This window comes from Mya arenaria, chromosome 15 (genome assembly GCF_026914265.1).
Source record: "Mya arenaria isolate MELC-2E11 chromosome 15, ASM2691426v1".
NCBI classification, from domain to species: domain Eukaryota; kingdom Metazoa; phylum Mollusca; class Bivalvia; order Myida; family Myidae; genus Mya; species Mya arenaria.
The window spans coordinates 7,052,257-7,076,943 of record NC_069136.1 but is presented as its reverse complement, the minus strand read 5'-3'; the positions used below and the strand labels follow the sequence as shown (position 1 = coordinate 7,076,943).

General features: G+C 35.2%; 1 protein-coding gene across 3 annotated transcripts in view; it reads right to left on the bottom strand.

Moving 5' to 3' along the window:
• Positions 1-462: 462 nt before the first annotated feature.
• The window catches only part of LOC128220738 (A disintegrin and metalloproteinase with thrombospondin motifs 18-like), a 40,928-nt gene continuing 16,703 nt past the window's right edge, over positions 463-24,687 (bottom strand). For all 3 annotated transcript variants that reach the window (XM_052929241.1, XM_052929242.1, XM_052929243.1), the window contains exons 4-28: positions 23,480-23,702; positions 22,284-22,428; positions 21,632-21,786; positions 21,331-21,417; positions 20,990-21,099; positions 19,695-19,823; positions 18,830-18,949; positions 17,800-17,873; positions 17,458-17,540; positions 16,821-16,931; positions 16,459-16,640; positions 16,165-16,225; positions 15,485-15,635; positions 15,015-15,199; positions 14,446-14,563; positions 14,112-14,201; positions 12,454-12,605; positions 12,027-12,090; positions 10,491-10,574; positions 10,095-10,209; positions 9,525-9,649; positions 8,409-8,519; positions 5,945-6,030; positions 1,730-1,772; positions 463-1,346 (exon numbers count right to left, since the gene is read on the bottom strand). In XM_052929241.1, the coding sequence (XP_052785201.1) occupies positions 1,267-1,346; positions 1,730-1,772; positions 5,945-6,030; positions 8,409-8,519; positions 9,525-9,649; positions 10,095-10,209; positions 10,491-10,574; positions 12,027-12,090; positions 12,454-12,605; positions 14,112-14,201; positions 14,446-14,563; positions 15,015-15,199; positions 15,485-15,635; positions 16,165-16,225; positions 16,459-16,640; positions 16,821-16,931; positions 17,458-17,540; positions 17,800-17,873; positions 18,830-18,949; positions 19,695-19,823; positions 20,990-21,099; positions 21,331-21,417; positions 21,632-21,786; positions 22,284-22,428; positions 23,480-23,702 (2,884 nt within the window). In that variant the 3' untranslated portion in view covers positions 463-1,266. The remainder of the gene's footprint in view (positions 1,347-1,729; positions 1,773-5,944; positions 6,031-8,408; positions 8,520-9,524; positions 9,650-10,094; positions 10,210-10,490; positions 10,575-12,026; positions 12,091-12,453; positions 12,606-14,111; positions 14,202-14,445; positions 14,564-15,014; positions 15,200-15,484; positions 15,636-16,164; positions 16,226-16,458; positions 16,641-16,820; positions 16,932-17,457; positions 17,541-17,799; positions 17,874-18,829; positions 18,950-19,694; positions 19,824-20,989; positions 21,100-21,330; positions 21,418-21,631; positions 21,787-22,283; positions 22,429-23,479; positions 23,703-24,687) is intronic.

The window sequence follows — 24,687 nt, the reverse complement described above, 5'->3', positions numbered from 1 at the left end:
TTAACCATATTTTAAGCTAGTTTTCGTTTCTGCTAAGGCGACTGGGGTCATACTTAAGACTGTCGAGTTACAACGTCGCATAAATAAAGCTATATTTATGCTTTCGTCGATCTACATCATTGACAGTTACCGTTTTGAAATACGGGTAACATGTCTTTTACCGTAATCACGCCAGATTGAAATTGCTGATCAATTATGGTGTGTGTCCGTTTTAAAAACATTACGAGTTTGTTGACTTTTTATAGAATTGGTACCACCGTGTCCCCCTAAGACGTTTTCGCAGTTAGCGAGTAACAATCATTCTAATGTTACCAACATTATACGGAGGTCCTAAGGCATGTATCTGAACACTATCTAATAATTTTCCATATATCTATAACATGTTTTAACGACAATATCAATGTGGGTTAGGACAAATGGGGAATGGGATTGGAAGTATGTAACACTCAGATAGAATTTTATTCTTCGTTTAATTAAAAAAATAACAGAATTGCAAAACTTAACGATAGTGTAAAAACTAGAATTTTAAGCCAACAGCAATAACAGGAATTCACTATTATACATCTAATACAAATGATAGCATGTAGTATGTAGTACAGTAAAGGGTCTCATTCACATATATATTATATATGTTTGACCTATGTTGAAAGTAAGTCAGTTTACTCACATAAATTAACAAACATTAAACATAAACTGACAGACACTCATTTGAACACAGTTTTGTAAAAGCGTTGTTTCAGAAGAGTTACAAACGCTTCCCGTCAAAATATAGAATGTTCATGAATATAACAAATTGAGCTCTTATTTGAAATTTTGATGATGTTCATTGTTACAGGAACTTCATTTTCATATCAAACGAAACTATGTGTTTCGAAGTCCGGGTCTATATTACAGAAACACCAAGAATTTTAACATATATAAATTTAAGTGTAAAATATGGAATTTTTCTATTTCTTTAAAATGGGGTTTTCACTTTTTAAAACAAACGTGTCCATATTTTAATCGCAGAATATACACTTAGCATTGCACGTTTTACCAGTGAAATAAAACAGTTAAGGAATTTGTTGATTTTTAGGAAAAGGTTAAACTTTTACTGAAGATGCATCTGTAATATATATGGCCCCTGACCCTAGAAAACGTAAACCAGTCCCATGATATCCTTCTTTCAAAACACGTACGTAACGTAAAAGCAGTAAGCATTATTCCAAAGAAATGTTGTCAGTTCTATCACAAACGCATAAAAAAACGAAACTATTTTATAAATAGTCACCAGTTAAAAGAAAATATAAGTGCACTGTAACAAACGAGTAGAGTTGCATATAAATCCTTGTCCACGACGTTAGTCCCTGAAATATTAAAACAAATAGTTGTAAATATGTAACATCCAAATATATACGTGTACGTATGTATGAAAGTGCACTATCCAAGATGACAGCGGCAGCTTATGGAAATCCAATTATTTAACAACTAATATTCGATTCCAAAAGTGAAGGCATATTCATCAATTTACTAAGTATATTCTTGTTTAATTTGATGTCAGCCAGCATTGGCCGGTGCACAATACTGAAAATGAAATAATTGTTCGAAAAGGTTTGGTGACCGCATGCACATGCATTCAGTGTAAAACGCGCACTAACACTTCAACCGACAATATTAATGTAATCAACAACGTCTACCAAGATATACAGTTATAAGTTTATAAGTTTTCGCGAAACTGTTGTTTTCTCACCTACTCCACCTCCATGTCCGCTATCAACCGTTGATCCTAGCCCCTGTGATAGAAATACAACTTATAATAGGTTATAAAGTATGGTACTTCCAGAGCAATACTCAAATTACAACAATGTCTGATTTATACGAACGTATATGAAGAGACAAGCATGTAGTCAACAAAGAAATATTTATATTTTACTAAATGTGTATTTACCCGTAAAAAAACTATTTAAAGAAATATGGATATAATTTGATGTTTTTCTTGACACAATATACATTTTGCATTAATAGGAAAATGAACAATTTTAGTAGATAATAACGCCGACGAAGACGACGATTATGATGATTATCATACCTATGGTGATCATGCAAAACTAATTAAATTCATTGTTCATGCAAAGCTGATACTAGTCAGAATACAAAGCTATAATGGTGATGTGTGGTACAAAGATGTGTGTAATATCATTAATCATATCTACTGGGTTTTTATACAGCTTTAGACTTCATTTCAAAGGTGATTATTGTAAATGCTCTTCTATTTAATAATTTGTAAATTGTGTGTTATCAATGCTTCAAAAATTGCTGCTGACTGAAACGGTTTCATCCAAGATAAACGTGCAAATATACATTCTTTGTTTATTTTTCTTCGGAGAATTGTTATGCTACAAGTGAACTTTTTTTCGCTAACCGTTCAAAGACGGAGAACCCAAACTCTAGATATTTTGCAGCATGTGAGGATTGTCGGTGTTTTATGTACTGTGGATGTCTATCGGACAGTGTTTGTTAGGCTTTGGCCTTGGACTTGAAAAGATGATATTTGTATTCTTTGGTAACAAGTCTTGTCATCCTAGATTCCATTGTCTTATCAATATAAAGAACACAATTGCGTTGTATACAATCTAATGATATACATGGTAATTCTATGGTTAAATGTAACCACATCCATTAGCATATACTCTTTTGCAGCTTACCAATCCTACGTTGTTTGCAGATGCTCTTTTTTCGTTTCTATAGATACGAACATCATTATAACAATGGCAAGCGAAAATAATTTAAAGATTTGCAGAGATTTATGTTTTTTTTCAAATGCATACCTAAGCTACATATCTTTGTAAATATTTGCCCTCGCGGTATGAATCAACATTAAAAATAGATCAGCTAGATTGATGGGGTGTCCGGTTAGCTCAGGGATAAGCGCACTCGCTTCTCACTAAGGCTTCGATTCCCGGCCTGGGCGCATGTGAGTTTGGTTAGTGGTCACCAAGCCAGACAAGTTTTTTTGCTCCGGGTACTCCGGTTTCCACCACAAAACAAGACAACGCTCTCGCGCAACATCGTGCCAAAGAGAGTGACTTAATAGGCTACCATAGCTTTCTTCACCATCGTTGTAAACTCACGCTAGATCAAACATAGGTTCATAAAGCGTTGATTATTAACTGGAAAAAATAATTGATATGCAGAAATTGTACTGGATTTCCATTTTCGAATAAATGTGGTGATAAGATAAAGCCAAAAAGTAACAATAATGCATATACACATGCTCCATACTTGAGAGTGTTTTATTGGTTTTCACCTTCACATTTACTTCCAAATCAAAACGGTAACCAAGTAGGCAGAAATTAACATTGCATGTAGTGCACCAGTCAATTTTAATCACGTCCCGCCCCCCCAGGTCCGGGGATAACCGGGGATATGGGCCGTTTTTTACCTTCCCAGTAGATCCGCAGTGCCGGGTGAATGCGATGGTTTTGTCTTCGCGAAAAATTTAGCGGGGAATGGGCCTTACCTAGGGTCCTTGGGGAGCGGGGGCATTTGGCGGAGATTTTAGCAACAGTTCGTCCCCGCATGTTGAAGATTTTACCCGTTGAAGCTTGGCTAGACCGAAAGTCAAAGTCCCCGCTATTCCCCGGTCCTAGATGGCCGTGGTAACAATTGACTGGTGCACAGTAGTAAGTGGGTACAAAATACACAGATGTAAAGTTATTTACTTATACGCACCCAAGAAGTAGCCTCGAACGAAATTAAATAATTCTGACATTTTTTTTTAATTTCAGTTCTTTAATAAGTTCTAATACCTGCAACGTGCACGCGGAAGGGTATTTTGAAAACAACTCTGTTTACCACTTGCATGCAACCTTTTCCATGAGCTTGCCAGGGAGTTCTATATTTCATTCTGCTAGTTAAGCAGCTCTTTATTTTGCATTTTTCCCCGATTATTTCGTAAACACACCTAACAAAAATCAAAATGCGTCTAACGGCTTCACGACTTCATAAAAGTTGAAATGCAATTTCATATATTATTAAATCTTCTAATATATAATATGATACTTTTACAATTTATATTTTCACATCAATCATATTACAATAAACGCGTCATTGTCCTTTACACATACAGGTAAATGTTCGTGGATATCAATCTATATATTTGTTTAAAAGACTTTAAAAAATAACAAAAAACTTACCTATAGATACTATTATTGTAAATAAATATCTTAACATTACGAATGATTTCTATTGTAGGACTTGTAAAACAGAACAACATTCATTTGAACAGAATATGCAAAAGCCTTTACAGAAAGGACCATGGTGCATAGTATCCATAATGTTAATGTACATGGTCAATATATGGTTATATTATACCTCACATAAATGTGTCCCTTCTTTGTATATATAAACACGATCGGTCCGTATATCACTGTATTTTGATGAACATCCAGTTTTATGACGTCAGCGGTCCATAATTATTATATTTTTGGCCGGTCCGGACCTCGCCAAAATGTTATATGGACCGCTGACGTCATACAACTGGTAGTGCGGCTTAAAATTGTCGCAAGTAAGCATTATTAGCTTTGTTCAATAAAATACATTTAGATCGCTTTAAAAATATTGAATGATAATAAAAAATATTCGGTATAATATAAGAAATATAACACACCACTTTGGGTCAGATGGCATTATAAGGACCGGTCAGTCAGCCACAAAGGTGATTGGACCTGGGCTGTTACACTTTCGGTGAATGACTGGCCGGTCCTTATAATGTCATATGACCCTCAATGGTGTGTTATATTTCTTAAAAATACGATCACACACATTAACCAATACTCTTTTGCAGCTTACGAAGCCTACATTGTTTAGACGCTCAATTAGGTTTCTAGGGATACATTATCATTATCAATCATCAAAATGCCAAGAAGTATAGTTAACGACACGAATAGCAGTTGTAAGGTTATCACACTGCCCCTTTTGTACAAATGTATAATTAAGCTTTATGACGCCTGTCCAAATGGTCCCTGGCGTTATAAATGGACATTGAAGCCATATTGGACTAGGTTCAGTGAATGTTCATTACTAACTTGAAACATATTTGATATACCGATATCGGCCTAAACATCGTCCATAGTTGGTAAATATAGTTGATTAAATCATCACAATCATGCATCTGTGATGTGTATCATGTTGAACAGTCTTTCCATTGTTTTTGTATATACATAATCTCCCATTTAAGAACGGTAATTTCGAAAGTACCATTGCAATTTGTTGACTGCGTATAAATAACAACGGTACTCACTTACACGCTACTTTGAACGCTGTCCTTAACGACGCACTATTACTTACAAGTCAAATTAACCACAATTAAAACAATTGTTTTCATTTACCAAAAAGGATGAATAAATGTCGAAAACAATAGTACTAATGAAGAATACCGAGTTTAATTTGAAAGAAAGGTGCAGAAAACACGATTCTTCTACCTTATGACACGATAGAAGATCACAGTAAATCTTTTAGGACTCACAAATCATTCAATATTGTTTGCGTTTTCAGTTATTAAATACACGGTTTCAATCTTGTTATCAGTAATTAATATTTTACATAAATGTATTATTTATTACGTAGTTAAAGGTTTGTCACTCAAAATTTATGTTTATTATACATGTGTATGTACTGATTTTGAATAATATTGTCACTTTAAAACCATATAGAACAATTACGTCAATCACCGCAGTCGTGATTGAAATTATTTAAACCGTCCTTCGTGCTCGTGTATAATTTCAATAACTATGGCTCATACATGCAAATAGAAAATAATCAATAAAATAACAAAACTAGCATAACAACAGTACGAAGACAATCGAAAAAGACAAAATTAAAAAAGTCGCAAATCCTTGCTGGACCAACAACAACTGTACTCTAAAATTGAACAAAACTCTTACAAAATGAGCAAGTAACTCACGTTATCGGATGTTGTTGAGTCCTGTGTTGCTGCAGCTGTCGTTGACGCTGATGTTGTTGCTGATGCTGTCGTTGTTGGGCTTGCTTCTACAACAGTATGACTGTCATTAAATACAATCATAACTACCCTTCTATTATCTTAATTCGAACAATCAAATGACACTAGTGTTTTTCTTTATGCACCAAAACAGTAAAGAGAATATTGTGAATCTCAGTCATTTAAGGAATGAATTGCGGGGTTGATGTCATTATCGGGGTATGAATGCGATTGGGTTGGTCAATGTGTGTGGAGTCCTAAGGACTCCACGCGTACTTTGACTAACCCAATTGCGTACATATCCCCGATAATGACATCAACCCCGCAATTCATTCCTTATATTTACACCAATAGTTCATTATTTCATTCAAGAATTGTTAAAAAACTACTTCATTTTATTTAAAAAAACTTTCAGTAATTCGTTCTTACCTATTCTGTAAATAGAACGACCCGACTATAACCGGAAACATTTTTTTTCAAATGACGTCACAATAACGCGGGAAAAGATCAACCACTTGAAATCACTTTAAAACGTAAAAATTGAAACACTTCTGGCACCAATATATTTAAAATATAATAAACTAACACTTTCTAAAATGTTGACCTATATTTTACGGGACCTGCTGACACAATACAACCAATAACAAGATCAATAGCTTTCATGTATATTGTTATGCAATGAATTACGATCCGAACATATCCGAAGATGTTGCGTTCATCGATTTATGAACGCAATTGCCGCAAGGCAGTTCATTTAAGGAATGAAAGTTGAGGTGTAAATATTACTGTATGAAAGACATTTTGGCACAACAATGATTATAATCGAGTACCTTTGTTAATGATAAACATATGTACGGCGAAATGCTGACCTTTGTTAATAATAAGCATAAACGGCGAAATGCTGACCTTTGTAAATGATAAACGTAAATATCGTAATGCGGACCTTTGTTAATGATAAGCATAAACGGCGAAATGCTGACCTTTGTTAATGATAAGCATAAACGGCGAAATGCTGACCTTTGTTAATGATAAGCATAAACGGCGAAATGTTGACCTTTGTTAATAATAAGCATAAACGGCGAAATGTCAACGGTGAACATGTGTGGCGAAATGATGACGTATGTCAATGGTGAACATATACTGCGAAATGATGACGTATGTCAACGGTGATCATAAATGGCGAAATGATGACGTATGTCAATGGTGAACATATACTGCGAAATGATGACGTATGTTAACGGTGATCATAAATGGCGAAATGATGACGTATGTCAATGGTGAACATATATGGCGAAATGATGACGTATTTCAATGGTGAACATATATGGCGAAATGATGACGTATTTCAATGGTGAACATATATGGTTAAAATGATGACGTATGTCAATGGTGAATATATACGGCGAAATGATGACGTATTTTAACGGTGAATATTTATGTCGAAATGATGACGTATGTCAATGGTGAACATATATGGCGAAATGATGACGTATTTCAATGGTGAACATATATGGCGAAATGATGACGTATTTCAATGGTGAACATATATGGCGAAATGATGACGTATGTCAATGGTGAACATATATGGCGAAATGATGACGTATTTCAATGGTGAACATATATGGTTAAAATGATGACGTATGTCAATGGTGAATATATACGGCGAAATGATGACGTATTTTAACGGTGAATATTTATGTCGAAATGATGACGTATGTCAATGGTGAACATATATGGCGAAATGATGATGTATGTTTACGGTGAACTTATATGGCGAAATGATGACGTATGTCAACGGTGAACATATAGGGCGAAGTGATGACGTATGTTAACGGTGAACAAATATGGCGTAATGATGACGTATGTCAATGGCGAACATAAATGGCGAACTGATGACCTGTCATTGGTGATTATAAATGGCGAAATGATGGCGTATGTCAATGGTGAACAAATATTGCGAAATGATGACGTATGCCAATGAAAAATATATATGGTGAAAATATGTTGCGAAATGATGACGTATGTCAATGATAAACATTATGGCGACATGCTGCTTTCTTCGGACATACTCGAAGATTCAGAGAATATTAATTTACCCGTTAAGTATCGAGTATAATACATTTCGTATTGAAGGATCACGAATGTAATATTCCATTCATATCATTAATACTAAGTCGATGATTTATAGCGCTAACATGACGCTATATAGCGCGTACAATTAACTTAGCTATGCCTTAATGACGCCACGTTCTTAAATTAACGTTATCTTAACGGGATCTTAAATGATACACATACAGTTATTGATAAACATAAATAATTGTCATCATAAATTGTTCCTCCTCAAAATACAAGTAATCATTTCTATCTAAATCACCAGCGCACAAATGATTTTCACTATTTTTAAGTATGCTTATATCGTTACTCTTACCGCAAAGACCGCATGACGGGTAGCAATTTTTCTCCATATTTTCATTATTACTCTCGCATTTCCCTGCGGCTGCGTCGGTTGCACAGCTTGCGGAAGTGTCAGCACACATGCCTGTAATAATGACAAAATTAACATCGTTTATGACTTAAATATATGCTTTGAAGAGTGATAGAATGTATCTGCTGACTTTTGTTCATGCATCATGTCTGAGAATACTGAAATATTATTTGCTGGTTAAAAGCATTAATAAATTCCACAAGAAAACATATTTCAAGGTCAAATACTTCTTGATGAATATATTATGACGATGATTAAACTGGTGATAATGTCGATGAAGACAATTAATAAAGAACGGAATATAATGATAAGATCGGGACAAATAGTACACATATTTCAAATGCTGTTCCTGGAAGAGTGATCATTTTGAATTACAGAATCCTTCAAAGGTATCACAACAAAAGCAACATCTGCACCGGCTAAATCATTATTAGTCGGCGCCCGGGCACTGAATTATATCTTTGAATAGGGATGAGTTCACAAAATGCCAAAGAGTGGTGTAAATAATGTCTAAGTTGCATAAAACAATGTTGTGGGCGTCGAGTTTTGAAACTAATGTATAATCTTATTGATAACGTCTTAAATTATAACGACCCTGTATACTGTGGGTTTATTTTAATTTAGGAGTATTAATACCCTCTTTTCCATTTACAGACACCGAACCGTCACAGTTTCCTACATGTTTATCAATCTCCTACGCAGAAATGTCCCCTGGGGAGCAGCAACAGAGGAAATTGTAAAAAATAGCATTATTCAAAATTGATTTAATGTGTTAAATTGTGCTAAATTGTACTTTTTGCAATGGCATTCCGAAGTAGTGTCTGTTCGCATGTTGTATTATCATTTATTGAGTGTAGACAAATGTTATCACAATGAATGATAACAACAAATGAAGTTACAATATCATCAACAATACCGACTTTCGAATACATTTTTACTAAATATTACACCATTTAGGTACACATATGCATGTTTTTATTTCGGTTGTTTTTGTTGATGCTGTGCACAATGTTTTTTTTTTGTTCTGTTTTTATCAATCACTTAGTAATTGTAGCTCACCACTGCAGTCGAGTCCACCAAATCCAACAGGACAGGTACACCTGCAGCCAGTGGCGTTGAATGTTCCCCCATTCTGACAAGAAGTAACCTTGCAGTCCTGGCAGTCGCGTCCAGTAAACGGGTACCTGAACAGGGAACAAGGGCGTTAATAAAATGGACTAGATGGGGTATTTTATAGTACATTAGTTTCCCTATAACCCTGACTGCGATAAAATGTGATCGACCAAATGAGTATTCTAGTCCAACAATCAACATAATTTTATGTTTAATGAACTTGACAAATTATACAGACCACATTTTCTGGCAAAATAAGAACTACGTTTAAAGCAATAAGTATGATATTCCAAAACATATTATTACCGTAAACGGACGTTTTAGTTCCTAAAATATGTCATACACAGAGGAATAGAATCCGCGCGCCTTCCGAAGATCCACTTTTCACAAAGGAACATTTATTTAATAATAATATTTTATCAAGCAACACGTGTTACGCTAGACTTCATCCAAGCTATGCAACGTGATACATGTGGCTTTACTACATCTAGAAAACATGAACGTGGCTATACACACCTGCAATTGCACACTGAACCATACGTGTTCCCCTGACAATCGCACTGGCACGCGTCTGTCGCCAGGTTTTGTCCGTTGTTGCAGTACTTATTGCACGTTGCGTTGCATGATTTACCTAGGATAATAACATTGCTGTTAAGTTTTTAAGGACCATCGTTGCAGCGGTCGGTTGCTGGCGTCACTATTATATCCATTGTTATATTTTAATTATCAAAAGTTATCACCATAATTCTATCAAACATTTCTACACTTTATTCTGGTTCTCCCCCGCTCATCAAACAATATTGATAACCCTCTCGTCGTTATTTTGGATTTGCAAATATCGTTACTTTTTTTTTAATAAATATAGAATAAAAACTGCTAAAGAAATAAACTGTAGAAAGACGACTCACTTACCGTAGAAACCGGAAGCGCACTCGCAGTAACACAGAGTGTCGTTCCACGTGCCCCCATTCTCACAAGTTCCGGTGCACGAGCTCACTAACCACGTGTTAGAAGTACAAGAAATAAAAAATATAACACGACGGCCAATCATTTGACCCATAAGATACTCCACCGCGAATTCCCTTGAGGTGCCAGTGAGTGGAAATTGACGTAAATAAATAGTATGGTTTCTTAAATTTTGATTTTGGAGGTTAATAACAGTAAAATGAAAACATTGGGGACTGTGTTTTCACTTTGGATAGAATATGTGTTGAGGTAAGGCTTTAACAATTCCTTCCAAGTGACCAGTAAGCTATAAGGGACTACATGTATTGAAAATACATAAATACTCTTAAAAATTAACTTTAGATGCGTTTTCTGAATATCAGCTACAATTCACTTAAATGTGACTTGTCATATGACATCGATCCGGATATAATCGACACAGTGATTTACCGTATTGCAAAGCGGAACAGTTAAGCATTAACTTACGCTGAAATCACGTTAAAAAGGTTGAACATGGGACACACGTTGGTCATTTAGGATATTTTAGAACCTAAGTTTAAAAATAATGCAAACAAGTATGAAACAAATGTAAATGAGGTGCGACATAGAAACATACAATGCATGGAGTCAGATCAGAACCTGAAAATTATTTCAGTTGTTTTTTCACAATTTGTTTCGTACTTTTAATTACAGTTCACGAGCACCACAACATATTCAATGGTCCACAACGTTCACATAATCGAGTCATGTGCACACAGTATAGCACATAAGGTTATAAAATTCAAAAAGGAGCAACCTTTTGTCAAATAAAAGCTACAAATGTGTGTAGGAATTGCTAACACTTAAGATACGAAAACACTTTTCATATCCAGATTTTTGCGTTGTGAAGATTAAGCTCTAGCAGGCTTTGCCTTTCTAGACGTTCAGATTTTATTGTTGTCCAGATTTTTTACATTTGACACAACACTTAATAAAAACTTCAATGAACCACATTTTTTTATAATTCATTTTACCCAAATAAACGTCTGAAAATGAAAATTAAAAAACAAACATACTCATTGTTTTCGTCCATTTTCAACTCGATGGCACTAAAACGGAAGACGCGTTGGAGAATTTTCAACATATAACAAAATGTTATGTCTCGAACGATTTCCCGTCGTGCATAACTATATATGCATTCACAAAAACGACATTTAACAACGATACTTCGATTCATTTATATTTATATTTGATAACGTTCTAACTGGTAAATTGTCTTTTTCGCCGTTTAGCTCCTTAAGGACAAATGATTCTGCACATGCATTTGATCAATTTTCAACAGAAAACCGTTAGTAACGAATGTATATAAAAGTAATGATAGCACATGTTAAACAATATAGGCAGTGTGTCGCCTACCACATAACTGGTTATTGAACTGTTTTACTGATCCCTCGTAATCTAGTTATGTTCAACGTACTGTTCATGCATGATTCCGAAGGTAGTAAAACTGATAACACAACTTACTATCATCAGGTAGGGAATATGCGAACTGCACACCGGCATTGGGATTTGAGCCTCTGTTGTGTAGCTGTAAACAGTAAATGTTTATTAATAACGGAAACCATTACATCAAAATTGAAGCTGTCGAGGTCGTCATACAAGTTTACTTTAAATTGATATTGTTAACTTCTTGCTTTTTTGTAATCGTCGAGTAGTGTTTCTATGCACACATGCATATAGCCAAATGTAATCCTAGTCATTTAACTTATTTTTATTTTATTTTTGAGATATTTATTTAAATTTGAGAATACATTGAACCAATCGTGTATGGCACATGAATTGTTCCAAATTGTGTGTATCATCGGTGCTTCCGAAGGATCCAGAACAAGTTGTATACAATTACTATCAGTCACATATCGCGATACAACTATAATCACCATTCCCATCTAACCTTAATCACTACGGGCGTGTCTGTCGGTCCCTCGGCATATAGGTATGCAGCGGGGAAGAACGAGTACCAGTAGGCGCCTGCGTAGTTTTTGGGATTGTCCCGGAAATCGCTAGAGCCCGTTATAATACCAGTCCCATCAAGTGTTCGAAGTTCTGCAGATCGGAATATATGAACAGTTTAATATTTATGAGACAGTACAACCTACTAGTGCAATCAATAAGTTTTTATTATTGAAAGTATGTGGTATTCATTCCGTGCATGAGGTATTACGTCACTTAAATCAATAATTGCGTCTATTCATTACGTAACTCGACAAGTAAAGCAGAACAACATGGCTTGTTGAAAGCTTCTGAAAGCAAACTTGTAATAGTATGGTGTGATAGTAAAAGAGTTGTTGTGTTTTCTTTATTGTTATTCCCATCTTCTGTCACCAAAGATCATGGTAGATTGACGATAACTTGGAATTCATCATCAACCACCTCTTGCTCTAATGTGCTTCAGCGTTATGGGGCTTGATGTTACATATGAAGAAAATCCTTGACTGGTTACCATATGCTTCTGTAAGAATTGTTTAAAGCGATTTGTTTTAATGTTGTAAACGTGGGATTAATTAAAATAAATTGGAAAGGTATGGTAAATAAAAACCAGCGGAAAATGTTGCTATAAATTTTAGAAAAAAATAAGTGACTTCTAAAATCTACATATAACCCTTTCGGGCTTCGTGAGACACGGATATTCTTTCAACTTAATTCATATTCCAATGAACACAACACCTTCGGAATACCTCTGATGGTATACGGAAAGAAGCTTTTGATTGGTCAAATCACGTGTTGTGGTCATTGACATTATCGCTGTTCAAACAGTCGAGTCTTAATACGTTCAATTGTCATGGGAGTGTTATTATCAGCAATGGAGTTGGATAATCCCGGGGCAAAATGAGTGTAAATATTGAAAATCTTAGCATGTATGGAAACATCTGGTCAGTGAACATATGAGGCCTTCACTAGCAGTGCAAAATGTTTCATACACCGATGAACCGAAAGCGGATTGTTAACGAGTCTTGTTAGGAAGGCATTGAAGCCAATAAATTGAATAAGTATTTGCAAATTTGGTCTCTATCTATACAATTTAGTTTCACATTTACATCATATATAAAAAAATAGACTACATTCTTGAACAAAATGGTATTCATCTTCTAAGACTTGACATACGTTATATTTCCTCTGCAAAAGACAGACGATTGGTCATCGCCCATCTTCTATTCTCGATTTGAAGTGTATTCGCATACACACTTAACGTCGATAAGCTAATTTGAACCTTTTATTATTGCATGATTGAACGAAACAGGCCATGCTCTGAGAGAGTCTTCTAATTTTGATATAATGATAAAAAGGCTCTGAGTAACATTTGCAAGAACTAATTTAATATTTTTTTCCAACAGCTTTTACTTTTTCCTTTCACAGTCGTTTGATTAATCGGCTCGCCATAAACAAAATCTGTCCATGAGCTTCTTTTGACACCAAACAATATTTACAGAAGTGAATGTACTCGCTCTATGGTATTAACCATTACAGAATACTATTTCGTTGAAAGTTTTCTAATACGCGTTCACCTCGTAACACATGATCTCACTATATACATGTATATATTCTTATTACCAAAGTAGTGGTTCCTCATATCGTTAAATATAAAGTAAAACCCGATGTTGAAGGCACCCGCTGGAAGAGTCATTATTTCCCATCGCTCATCTAGAGATGTGCGAAAAAAGAACCATTCATTAAACGTGTAAGCCAAATGTGATTAAATGTAATAAACCATGAATTATAGAACATATAACTAGCCATAAATGAATAAACTAATTCAATATTTTTCCATTCATAGTAATGCTTACTATCATAATTGATCGATGTAGTTAAAGTTCACAATTGACACTTTTAAATGCATTTTGCAAAAGTTAACGAACATAATGGAAAGATAAGGGAAATGTCTTACCTTTTGTAACGTTGACCGTGTAGACGCCCTCTATAAACTGGCACGTGGAGTTGTCTCCATTACATACACCACATCTGTCAAATACCACATCATTGGTCGAGTTGTCACATCCAAACATCTGGAGAGACACGTTCAAGTCGACTTAATCTTTTTCATGAACAATTGAGGAAGGTTAATCATCTCGAACCTTGTTCCACATTATCGGCTTCATTTGAACACCGATTTTAAACAATGAAACCAAAATGATATTTGGTGAGACTTTAAACAAGTTTGAGGAAGTAAAACGCTTTTATTAGATCTAAGATATCAAATATTTGTTAAAAACACTTTTGTCTCTTGACTATTTAACAGTATTGTTTTACAGTCTTGTTTATAAAATACAGTTTTACTATCTTTGATATAACCGTTTCTTGTAAATTATTACGATATCTGTTAACGTAATTCGATACCGGATAGTTGCTGAATACTATGTTTAAGTATCTTTTGTATACTATAATGATAGCACTCTGTTCCAAATTCCTGATAGGAACTTGAACTTGTTTGTCCTTGGAGTAAATATCAACACTCACTTGACAATATCCTTGAACACATCGACCCGTTCGACCGGAGCCACCTGGCAGGTTGTTAGTTTCAATAAACGATGTCATTTCCGGAAGATCACATTGCGTTCCGTCGGGCATCAGACCGAACCGTTGAAAACCTCCCACCGTCACCCCCTCCGCCGTACCACACTTCACCTCACACTGGCCCCATTCTTTGTAAGACGAATGAAACTACAGTGAAAACTGTTTCTATTTTATTGTCAATTTACATACTTACTAAACAATGTTTATTTCCTTCTCCAAGCCATATGTTTGCGTATGAGCATGAATAAGTATCGGATACTATGAACACACAAATTCACTAATGTTTTTTGAAAACAACACACATTATAAAGTGCAGTACGAACATAATAGAACAATAAGGCTAGTATTCGTATTTGAGTACTCGTACATGTGCATATCTACTATGTCAGCATGTTCCAAACAGAGGCACATACCATAATTGTTAAACCTATCTCCCGTATCGAGAAAATTGGTGGACACAAGGTTGATTTCCTCATATATTTCGGCCGCTCTCATATGGCTGCAACTCTCACCCGCCCGCGCCTTCCGGAGTTCGACATCGTCACTGGGATCATCTGAGCAGGGCTACATGAATGTACCATCGACGTTAAAGCTAATAGTATACATCGTACTAACAAAAAAATCTCCAAATAGCGACATACCTAATTTGTGTCCATTTTTTCACAGTTGTATCGGTGATACCTTTGCCTAGCAACGACAGATATCTTAGCGGGGATCGATCAACCCGTGACCCTTTGATCCATATTGCATTTCGCTGACCACTCGGCCATTAACAATGATATTTAATGATTTAGTTAAATGCAATTTAATCCATTCATCATTCTAGGAATAAAAAACGTGTGTTTTTAAATATTCTTGAGGAGTAATCACTTAGGAGACAACCTGCATCCCATCAACAGTAACGGTTTGTGTGATATTGTTGACATCGAAAGCTATTGTAAAACCACAAGAGCCACCAATCGGCATTATACTTTTAAAAAGTTGTTTTAAAAGGTCGCAAGGTAGTAATAATGAGGAAACGGAGCAGACGAATTAGAAAATGATGAATAAATAAATGATTTTCTATATATATTAAATATGTCGTAAAACGTACATGTGTGTTGCAGAGTTCGGCGTGGTATTCATTTCCGTCACACCACATCGTATTTCTTGGTCTGTTTGGAAAACAATTTCACACATACAAGGTATTTTTTAACTCTCTACATAATGCAGTTTAACTATAACGTGGCATTAAGGCTTAGCCTAAACGTAATTTGGTTTATATGCCTACACTGTTTATCAAATATTTATCCAATATTTAAGTCAGAGTTTGCTATATATTTGAAAATACTTTTGTGTAAAATAAAAATCGTTGTGCTCAATACGCGAATATGCTAATGAATCGTACGTTGGATTGTTGCATTTTCGCTGTCGGTATTGAACTCCTGTTCCACACGTGCGACTACATGACGTCATATCTTCGTAACTAGACCAATTCCCCGCTACTTCCGTAATTAATCCAAGGTCAAGACCGGTTTCGTTCCAGAATATACACTGATATGCTCCATTTACCACTTGGGATGAACAAACCTGAAATACAAATTAAATTGCTCAGCAAAATTATAACAGGTAACTATAAGTGGCTATGTATTCATATAAAAGAATTGTTTCATTCATTGAGAAAATTCATAGGCGCATATAACAATTGACGGACTTATAACCAATGCTATAATAACAATATGAACTTTTCTAGTTCGTGTATCTATCTACCTGTTGGGGGCCACAGTATCTCCCATCCGTGGGCACTGCCTCGTTGTACATGACACCGTACAGTGGAGAACTCGTGTTCATGTTCACGCACGAGTAAAGCGTACATTCAGACTAAAACAATAATTTTATAACAAATTATAAATTATATGAATCCACCTATGTGCCAAAATAGTGGTTTAAACCTATGGGTGTGTACTGTTCATGTAGCAAACCCTTCACTGTAAAAATACTATAGGGGTTCAGGGCCAAGAACATGTTGAAGTTGTTTCCAAAGTAATTATAATAATGTCTAGGTACGAAATTATGTTTTAATGCAAAATGACCAAGCAAAAAACAATTTTGCTTGTCTCATAATTGCCTACAATTAGACGTGGATGTTCAAAAAAAGCTCAATGAAATGGTATTTAATCAACGCATGCAAAGTATAACTTGCGAAAACTTCAGCTTAAGCTTAAGGAAAACTTTCTGTATACCATGTATTTCAATTCACCGGGTAATATTACTTACGAATTAGCTATAGGGAAACATTCAGAATTACATACGCTTACTTTCGTTCGGGTCATTTTACTAACGAAATAGTTATAGGGAAACTTCCTGTATACCATGCGCTTCTTTTCGTCCGGGTTATATTACTTACGAAAGAGCCATAAGGAAATTTTCTGTATCTGTATCCTTTCCCGAACTTAAATTCACAAATCTCGTCATCTGTGAATATCATCCCTGCAAGTGAACAAGAGATATGAACAAATGATATCACATAGTGAAGCAATTGATGAAAAATATAGTTCACAAACCAACAGTGTGCAACTAACATGGTAAAACCAAAACTTATGTTGACAATGTATTGCTGATAATGAAACAAGCAAAGATTCAACTTGGTGTTTAAATGAATGTAATCAAGACATTTACCGACGATATAATATTTGTTTACTTTAAACGATCAAGGACACAGTCAATCACAACAATAAGGATAGTGTACCTGGCCAGGCCTCAACAAGGTTTAGAGCGGTCGCGGAGTTGACGTTTGTTTCATTCAGACAACTTGATGAACTCCTGAAAAATCAATACAGGAATCCTTAGAAATTAAATTTCCTACAAAACCAGATCCGAAAACATTCAATGTTTGAATGATTTGTTTAACTTTCAATATAAAAACACTTAAAGAACTACTCTTCTAAGAAAAATCCGCCATATTATGAGTATTGCGGTATCATGAGGGTTTGTATTAACACGAACGTCATCAGAATAAACAACTTATCTTAGTATATGCCTTTGGAAAGGACATTTCGCGCACATGGCCTTGGATCAACTCCCGTTAAGGCAATAGTTTATCACTATCACTTGTTTATAACATATAACCGCTGATGTAATCATCAAACTATGATTGTTGAAAATAAAGAATTGTTTTATAATAACAAAACAGTTGAGTTACATATATATGAAAATATATATTCAACCGATAAACAAACAAACATTTTTCTATGTATCTTGTAGATGGTAGGAAACGTGTGGATAGCTACTTACTTTAATGAACAAACTGACAATAAGTGTCTTAATTCTATAAATATAAAACGGATAATTTAAAATATTTGTCATTTGTGCGAAACATCATTGGTAGAACACAGGTCTTAGGGAAACATAGTGAACAAGCGGAAACATTATGCTTATAATCACGAAACGCAGTAAACATCTTCAAATACGACTAAAGCCCTAGTTATATGCGTTAAGCCTGCGTTAAAATTTTGAATCCGGACCTTCTTTTAATATAGAATCTTTGTAATCTTAGAAAAATACCTCTTTTTTTGAAAGTGAACTGACTTAATGTGACGTCGAAGCAATACCGATGGTTTTAGAAGAGTTCGGGCGTTTTTTTTCTTAACATCTGGGATAAATTCTTCATTACTTATTGGCAAACCGACTGAATATCGTTTTAATACAATAAAAAATATTCAAAACACGCTCGGGCAATGCTTTCTTGATTTCTAATGAGCGTTTAAAGCAATATTAACTGGTTAAGAAGAGCTCTGGTTTCACTGATGCTGCAAGCGCTCCATCCGAAGACCTTGGAGCCCATAATGCCGTCATTTGGTGCTGGACATCCGTTATCAACGTCGTGATTCATACCCATGCTGAAAAAGATTTAATATACAGAGAATATGATATTGATTTTTTTTAATTTCAATGACTGATAAGCAAGTCCCTTCTCGGCAAGATGCTGTGATGTTTGTGAAACATGAGGAAAACCTGTTATTCGGCTTTGTGACCACCAACCAAACTGGCACTCAAGCCGGGAATCAAATCATCGCCTTAGTTAGAATCGAATCTGCTGGCTAATACGCTAACCAGACAATATAAAATATAAGTTGTTAAACCAACTTATCAGACATGCAACAAAGCTAAATATATTTATAGACATCGATCAATTTAAACGTACCTTTTTATTAAGATTCTAGTGGATGTTTTAAATTCCATTATTATTACAACTTTCATATTCGAAAAAGAAGAACTCCACTCGGCAGAAAACTATTGCTTGAACAGATACTTTTGGAATTTTCAAAAACATTACAATAAAAGTAGAATGTCAAATTGACCTGTGGCTACATTTTGAGGTTCACGCAAGCATATTATTTGGGAGTGGGTCAACCACGGGATTATTCAATGTTAGATAATTTCGTTATTTATTCAAGTAATCGAGATATAACAAATACGACATATAAACTATATAAGATATAATGCATTCTTTGCGATTTCGTACTTTATATGTAATAGCAAACGCTTTTTTACTTTGACTGTTATCCTCATACCCATCCCTTATTCGGCATAACTGGAAAATAAAATTAGCTTAATAATCACGGAGTTTCTGGTGGGCCTTACTTGTGTCCTAACTCGTGTGCAGCAATGGTAAACTCGGTCACGCGTGTATCGGTCGACACCGCGCATTTGTACCGCGGATCACACACCTTTCCAGTAAAGGCTTTGCCCGCCACATCTGTGCCTTTTGTTCTAAAAAAATAGGTTCAGTAACATTAAACAGATGTTATAGTCAGGAGTATGTCATATCCATTGCAGAAACAAATGTTTATAGATAATAATTGCTTTTTATTGTTGTTACACTGCTACAATATTATAATTTATATGCTGCTAGTGTATATGCTGCTAGTGTATGTGTTGTATCGTATGTGTTGTATCGTATGTGTTGTATCGTATGTGTTGTATCGTATGCGTTGTATCGTATGCGTTGTATCGTATGCGTTGTATCGTATGCGTTGTATCGTATGCGTTGTATCGTATGCGTTGTATCGTATGCGTTGTATCGTATGCGTTGTATCGTATGCGTTGTATCGTATGCGTTGTATCGTATGCGTTGTATCGTATGCGTTGTATCGTATGCGTTGTATCGTATGCGTTGTATCGTATGCGTTGCATCGTATGCGTTGCATCGTATGCGTTGCATCGTATGCGTTGCATCGTATGCGTTGCATCGTATGCGTTGCATCGTATGCGTTGCATCGTATGCGTTGCATCGTATGCGTTGTATCGTATGCGTTGTATCGTATGCGTTGTATCGTATGCGTTGTATCGTATGCGTTGTATCGTATGTGTTGTATCGTATGTGTTGTATCGTATGCGTTGTATCGTATGCGTTGTATCGTATGCGTTGTATCGTATGCGTTGTATCGTATGCGTTGTATCGTATGCGTTGTATCGTATGTGTTGTATCGTATGCGTTGTATCGTATGTGTTGTATCGTATGTGTTGTATCGTATGTGTTGTATCGTATGCGTTGTATCGTATGCGTTGTATCGTATGCGTTGTATTGTATGTGTTGTATCGTATGTGTTGTATCGTATGTGTTGTATCGTATGCGTTGTATCGTATGTGTTGTATCGTATGCGTTGTATCGTATGCGTTGTATCGTATGCGTTGTATCGTATGCGTTGTATCGTATGTGTTGTATCGTATGTGTTGTATCGTATGTGTTGTATCGTATGTGCTGTATCGTATGTGCTGTATCCGTTGTTTGGATACAAACATACAATAATGATAGCAAAACATATATATTCTTCATTGACATACCTGCATGTGATATGAAAAACGTCATGCATGAGGATATCAATGAATTGATTTTTTTTTCTAAAAAATATATGATAAAACATACGTAAACTTACCCAGTAAAGAGGTGAATATGGTCGAAGTCCGTATAGAGTCCTTGGTTATATGCCCCGGTACATATGCTGCTAAGAGTGTTTAACAGGTTTGTGCTGGGGTTGTACCACGACTGGAACAACAGATGACAACATAAGACGCAGCAAGATCACTCTGATCATGTATAAACATTGTTATAAAGGCTAACCTAAATCAGACTAATAAAGTGTTCTTATCCCATGTGTGGCTATTTGTTATTATATTTTCAAAAGTCTTATTCCAGTTATCAGCAATAGACTGAATAATATAACTTTATGTTTCTTCTCCTCTCTTTACATTTTTTTTTCATTTCTGTTCAACGTACTGGATTCGTTTCCCATATTACGAGTTCTTTTACTTCAATATGTATGTCGTATCCAAACAAATCCGCCCTGCCCCATTCTGCTTGAACCTGTGAATATCAAAAGATAACCAAAAAGTATACCTTCCGATCATATGCTGTAAATATCCCTCAACACACACCGTGTAAAACTATGCGTTTAACCTGAACATTTTAGATATGACATAGATCAAAACTATTAATAAGAATCTATAAGCAGGCAAAAGTGTAATTCTAACTGACTTTATATTAATTGTGTGTAAGTGCTTTTGGTTTTATAACTTACCGCAGTCCACCGCATTGTCATAAAGTCAATCAAAGATTGATTGGTCGTCTGGCCTCGCGAACGAGCACTCGCTACGAAATCTTCGTCCAAAATTACCACCGTTTCTACGGTGATCTGGGGAATTGCTGCGCGTTTTTTACGGCTGAGAAGTACTTCTGTAAAGGAAACGAATAGTCTCAACAATAGCAATGTCATATACGTTACGTAGAAGCTTTATAGTGAAATCGTCTGTATTTATGATGTATTTGATAAACAAAATACAACAGTGGAATGTAAGAACATTTAGGTTAAGAAACACTGCCTGTAATTTCGCATGAAATTGTAGCTATCTGTGTCCTTGGACTTACAAATCGATTCGCTTCGTTGATGTTACATGCAGAGAAACTGACATTCATTTAATGTTTCTATTCAATTAATTCAGAGCTCACGTTGGTTAATTTGATGAATATCACACATTGTACAAATGGTATTGAGACTTTCAATTTTCTACACGCAATAGATGAAGTGCTACGTAAAAAGTAGTCCGCACGAACAATGACACGAACAAGTAGCCTTCCCCAACCTCTGCTATATTGAAAAAAAAAACAATTCGCATCACCATCGTAATAATCATACTGACACTATTTTAACAGTCATTATGTAAATTCATTACCTGAACCAAAGTAGGGTCCGGTGCTGCCCCCTAAAGGTTTTGTTCTTGTGGATTTTGAAATCGAAACATTGAATGTGTCTTTGGATTCCGTGGGAAATGCCTCTTCTACGTGAAATGTATTGGTGCCATGGTGAAACAAACCAGTCTAAAAAAAATAAATGATTAATGGTATACAATACTCGTTTGTCCGTGTAAGGGGTGTGTATAAGCTGACAATACAATTGATTTATGCTGATATACGCAATAATTTGTAAGATGCTGAAATAAGAACGTTATAGTGCTAAATCATTATTATTGAAAGTCGACCTTTCCAAACAAAGTTGGATTTCTATGCTTAAAGTAGATCGATTAAAGCGAAATTCATGTCTTGGTCCTTTGAGTATGTTACGTGTGACGGATGTGTTGCGCATTCCAAGTCAAAACAAATATGATTCTTATTTTATTTATGAAACGTTTACCTATAAGCGAATATATTAACAAGATTACTGATTATCTTAAGCTGAAATTAGTGAAAGGAAGCTTGCCAATATTTGTCAATTTTCTTTAGAAACGCTAACATTGAAACGAACAGTTTACATCATAAAGCTTTTCTTGTGTCGACATTTTTATTACATTCAATACATCTAACATGAGAAAAGTTTATGATAATCGCCATCCGATTTGTATTCATTTCAAATATTCATTGTTGTCTTTTTTAGCGGTTTGCATTACATGTACACATTTTAATACATTTATGTTATGGAACCTTAGGCGTGACAACACATTGAATACAAAAAAAAAAGTGTTAAATCGAAATGTTCGAAATTGTTGTGGGATGTAGAACATCGTCAATTTAAAACGTATTGAAATACACACTTTACCGATGCTAAATGTTAAAAAATTGTGTCGCCTACGGAACATCGCATTAATGGTCGAAAGAAAACACTCGCGAAAGCATAACCTGAGAATAATTCAAGCACTCTACAGAATCTGAATGAGTAAGAATGTAATTGAAAACTAAAATGATACCATGAAAATTTCCATCTTCATAGTTTCAAACCAATTTAATAGTAAAAAAATACGATTGATAAAAAAAAGTTCTTAACTCTTAAACTGACATTTCCATCGAGCGCCATTCTGTTCAAACATTCGATTAGTGCATACTCAGGTAAAGTATTGTATGTATATCAAGCCTTTCATCCTTAAAAATTACTTACTATATCACTGCAGAACGACAACACCAGGTTGTCCCTGAAGTCATTCGTCGATGTTCCCGTGACGACACAGTCGTTGCTGATCTTTGATGTTTGTTGTCGGTTTAATTTTGAACTGTCCCCGTATGTGACCCTTGTCTCCGCGTTAATTGGCAGTTTTCTTGCCTCTAGTTCGTATATTAATTTCTGGTCGTTAAGGTCTATGTGGATTTCTGATGGTGCTCGTCTATAATAGAACGGTGAAAACATACATGCATTGTATTTTATATGTTGAGTCTCAAAGGCGTCATGAAACAAGCAGATCCTGACTGTATTTCCGTAATATATTGAACGTCATTTTAATCTGTACAGTAAACTTTTTTTTTCATTTAATTATCAATAATACATTTACACAAAAGAGGGCCAAGATGGTACAATACCTGATTGGGCAAAGGGTTCTAAAGTTACTGATCATGCTTCCCTTCATTACGCCGAAGGTGAATGTACAAACGGGCTTATAGAAAACCGAAAAATATATGTATTTTTTAAATTTTACACAGGGCCATAACTCTTACAATATTTCACTTGGAGTTATATAACTTGTTGCAAAAGAGCACATTGCTACTGTAAACAGGTTGAAGTTGTCATATTCAATGACTGTAAGAAAATAAAGTATCATAAAATAAAAAAAATAAAGATTTTGTTTAGATGATTAATGATTTTGACAAAAGAGTCGCATACAATTTTTTTAGGTGAAACTATTCTGAAATCGGGCAAACTGGTTCTAAAAAGAGGCTTTTCAATGTTTTCCATAACGACATAGTGATAACTAGCAACGCCCCTGGTGGCCATTTTTTTATGAAACACAATGAGGTAAAGTAATTTTGAATATGGTCATCTTAGGAACATTTCTGTGAAATTATTTTGAAATCGAGCCAAATGTTTCTGAAAAGAAGATTTTCAATTCTTTTTCTATTCACACTTATAATGAAAATTAAGGACCGTCCCTGGCAAACATGTATTTTAATGAATCAACATGGGGTGAAGGAATAAGACAGGAGGTCATCTTAGGATCATTTCTGTTAAATAGTTTAAGAATCTGGCCAACGGATCAGAAGTTTTATTTAAAGTGTTCGATATATGGACGTATATGAAGTTTAGCCCCGCCTGTCGGTCATGTATGTTAACGAATCTCCAAGGGGTGGAGAAATTTGATAGAGGGTCACCTAAGC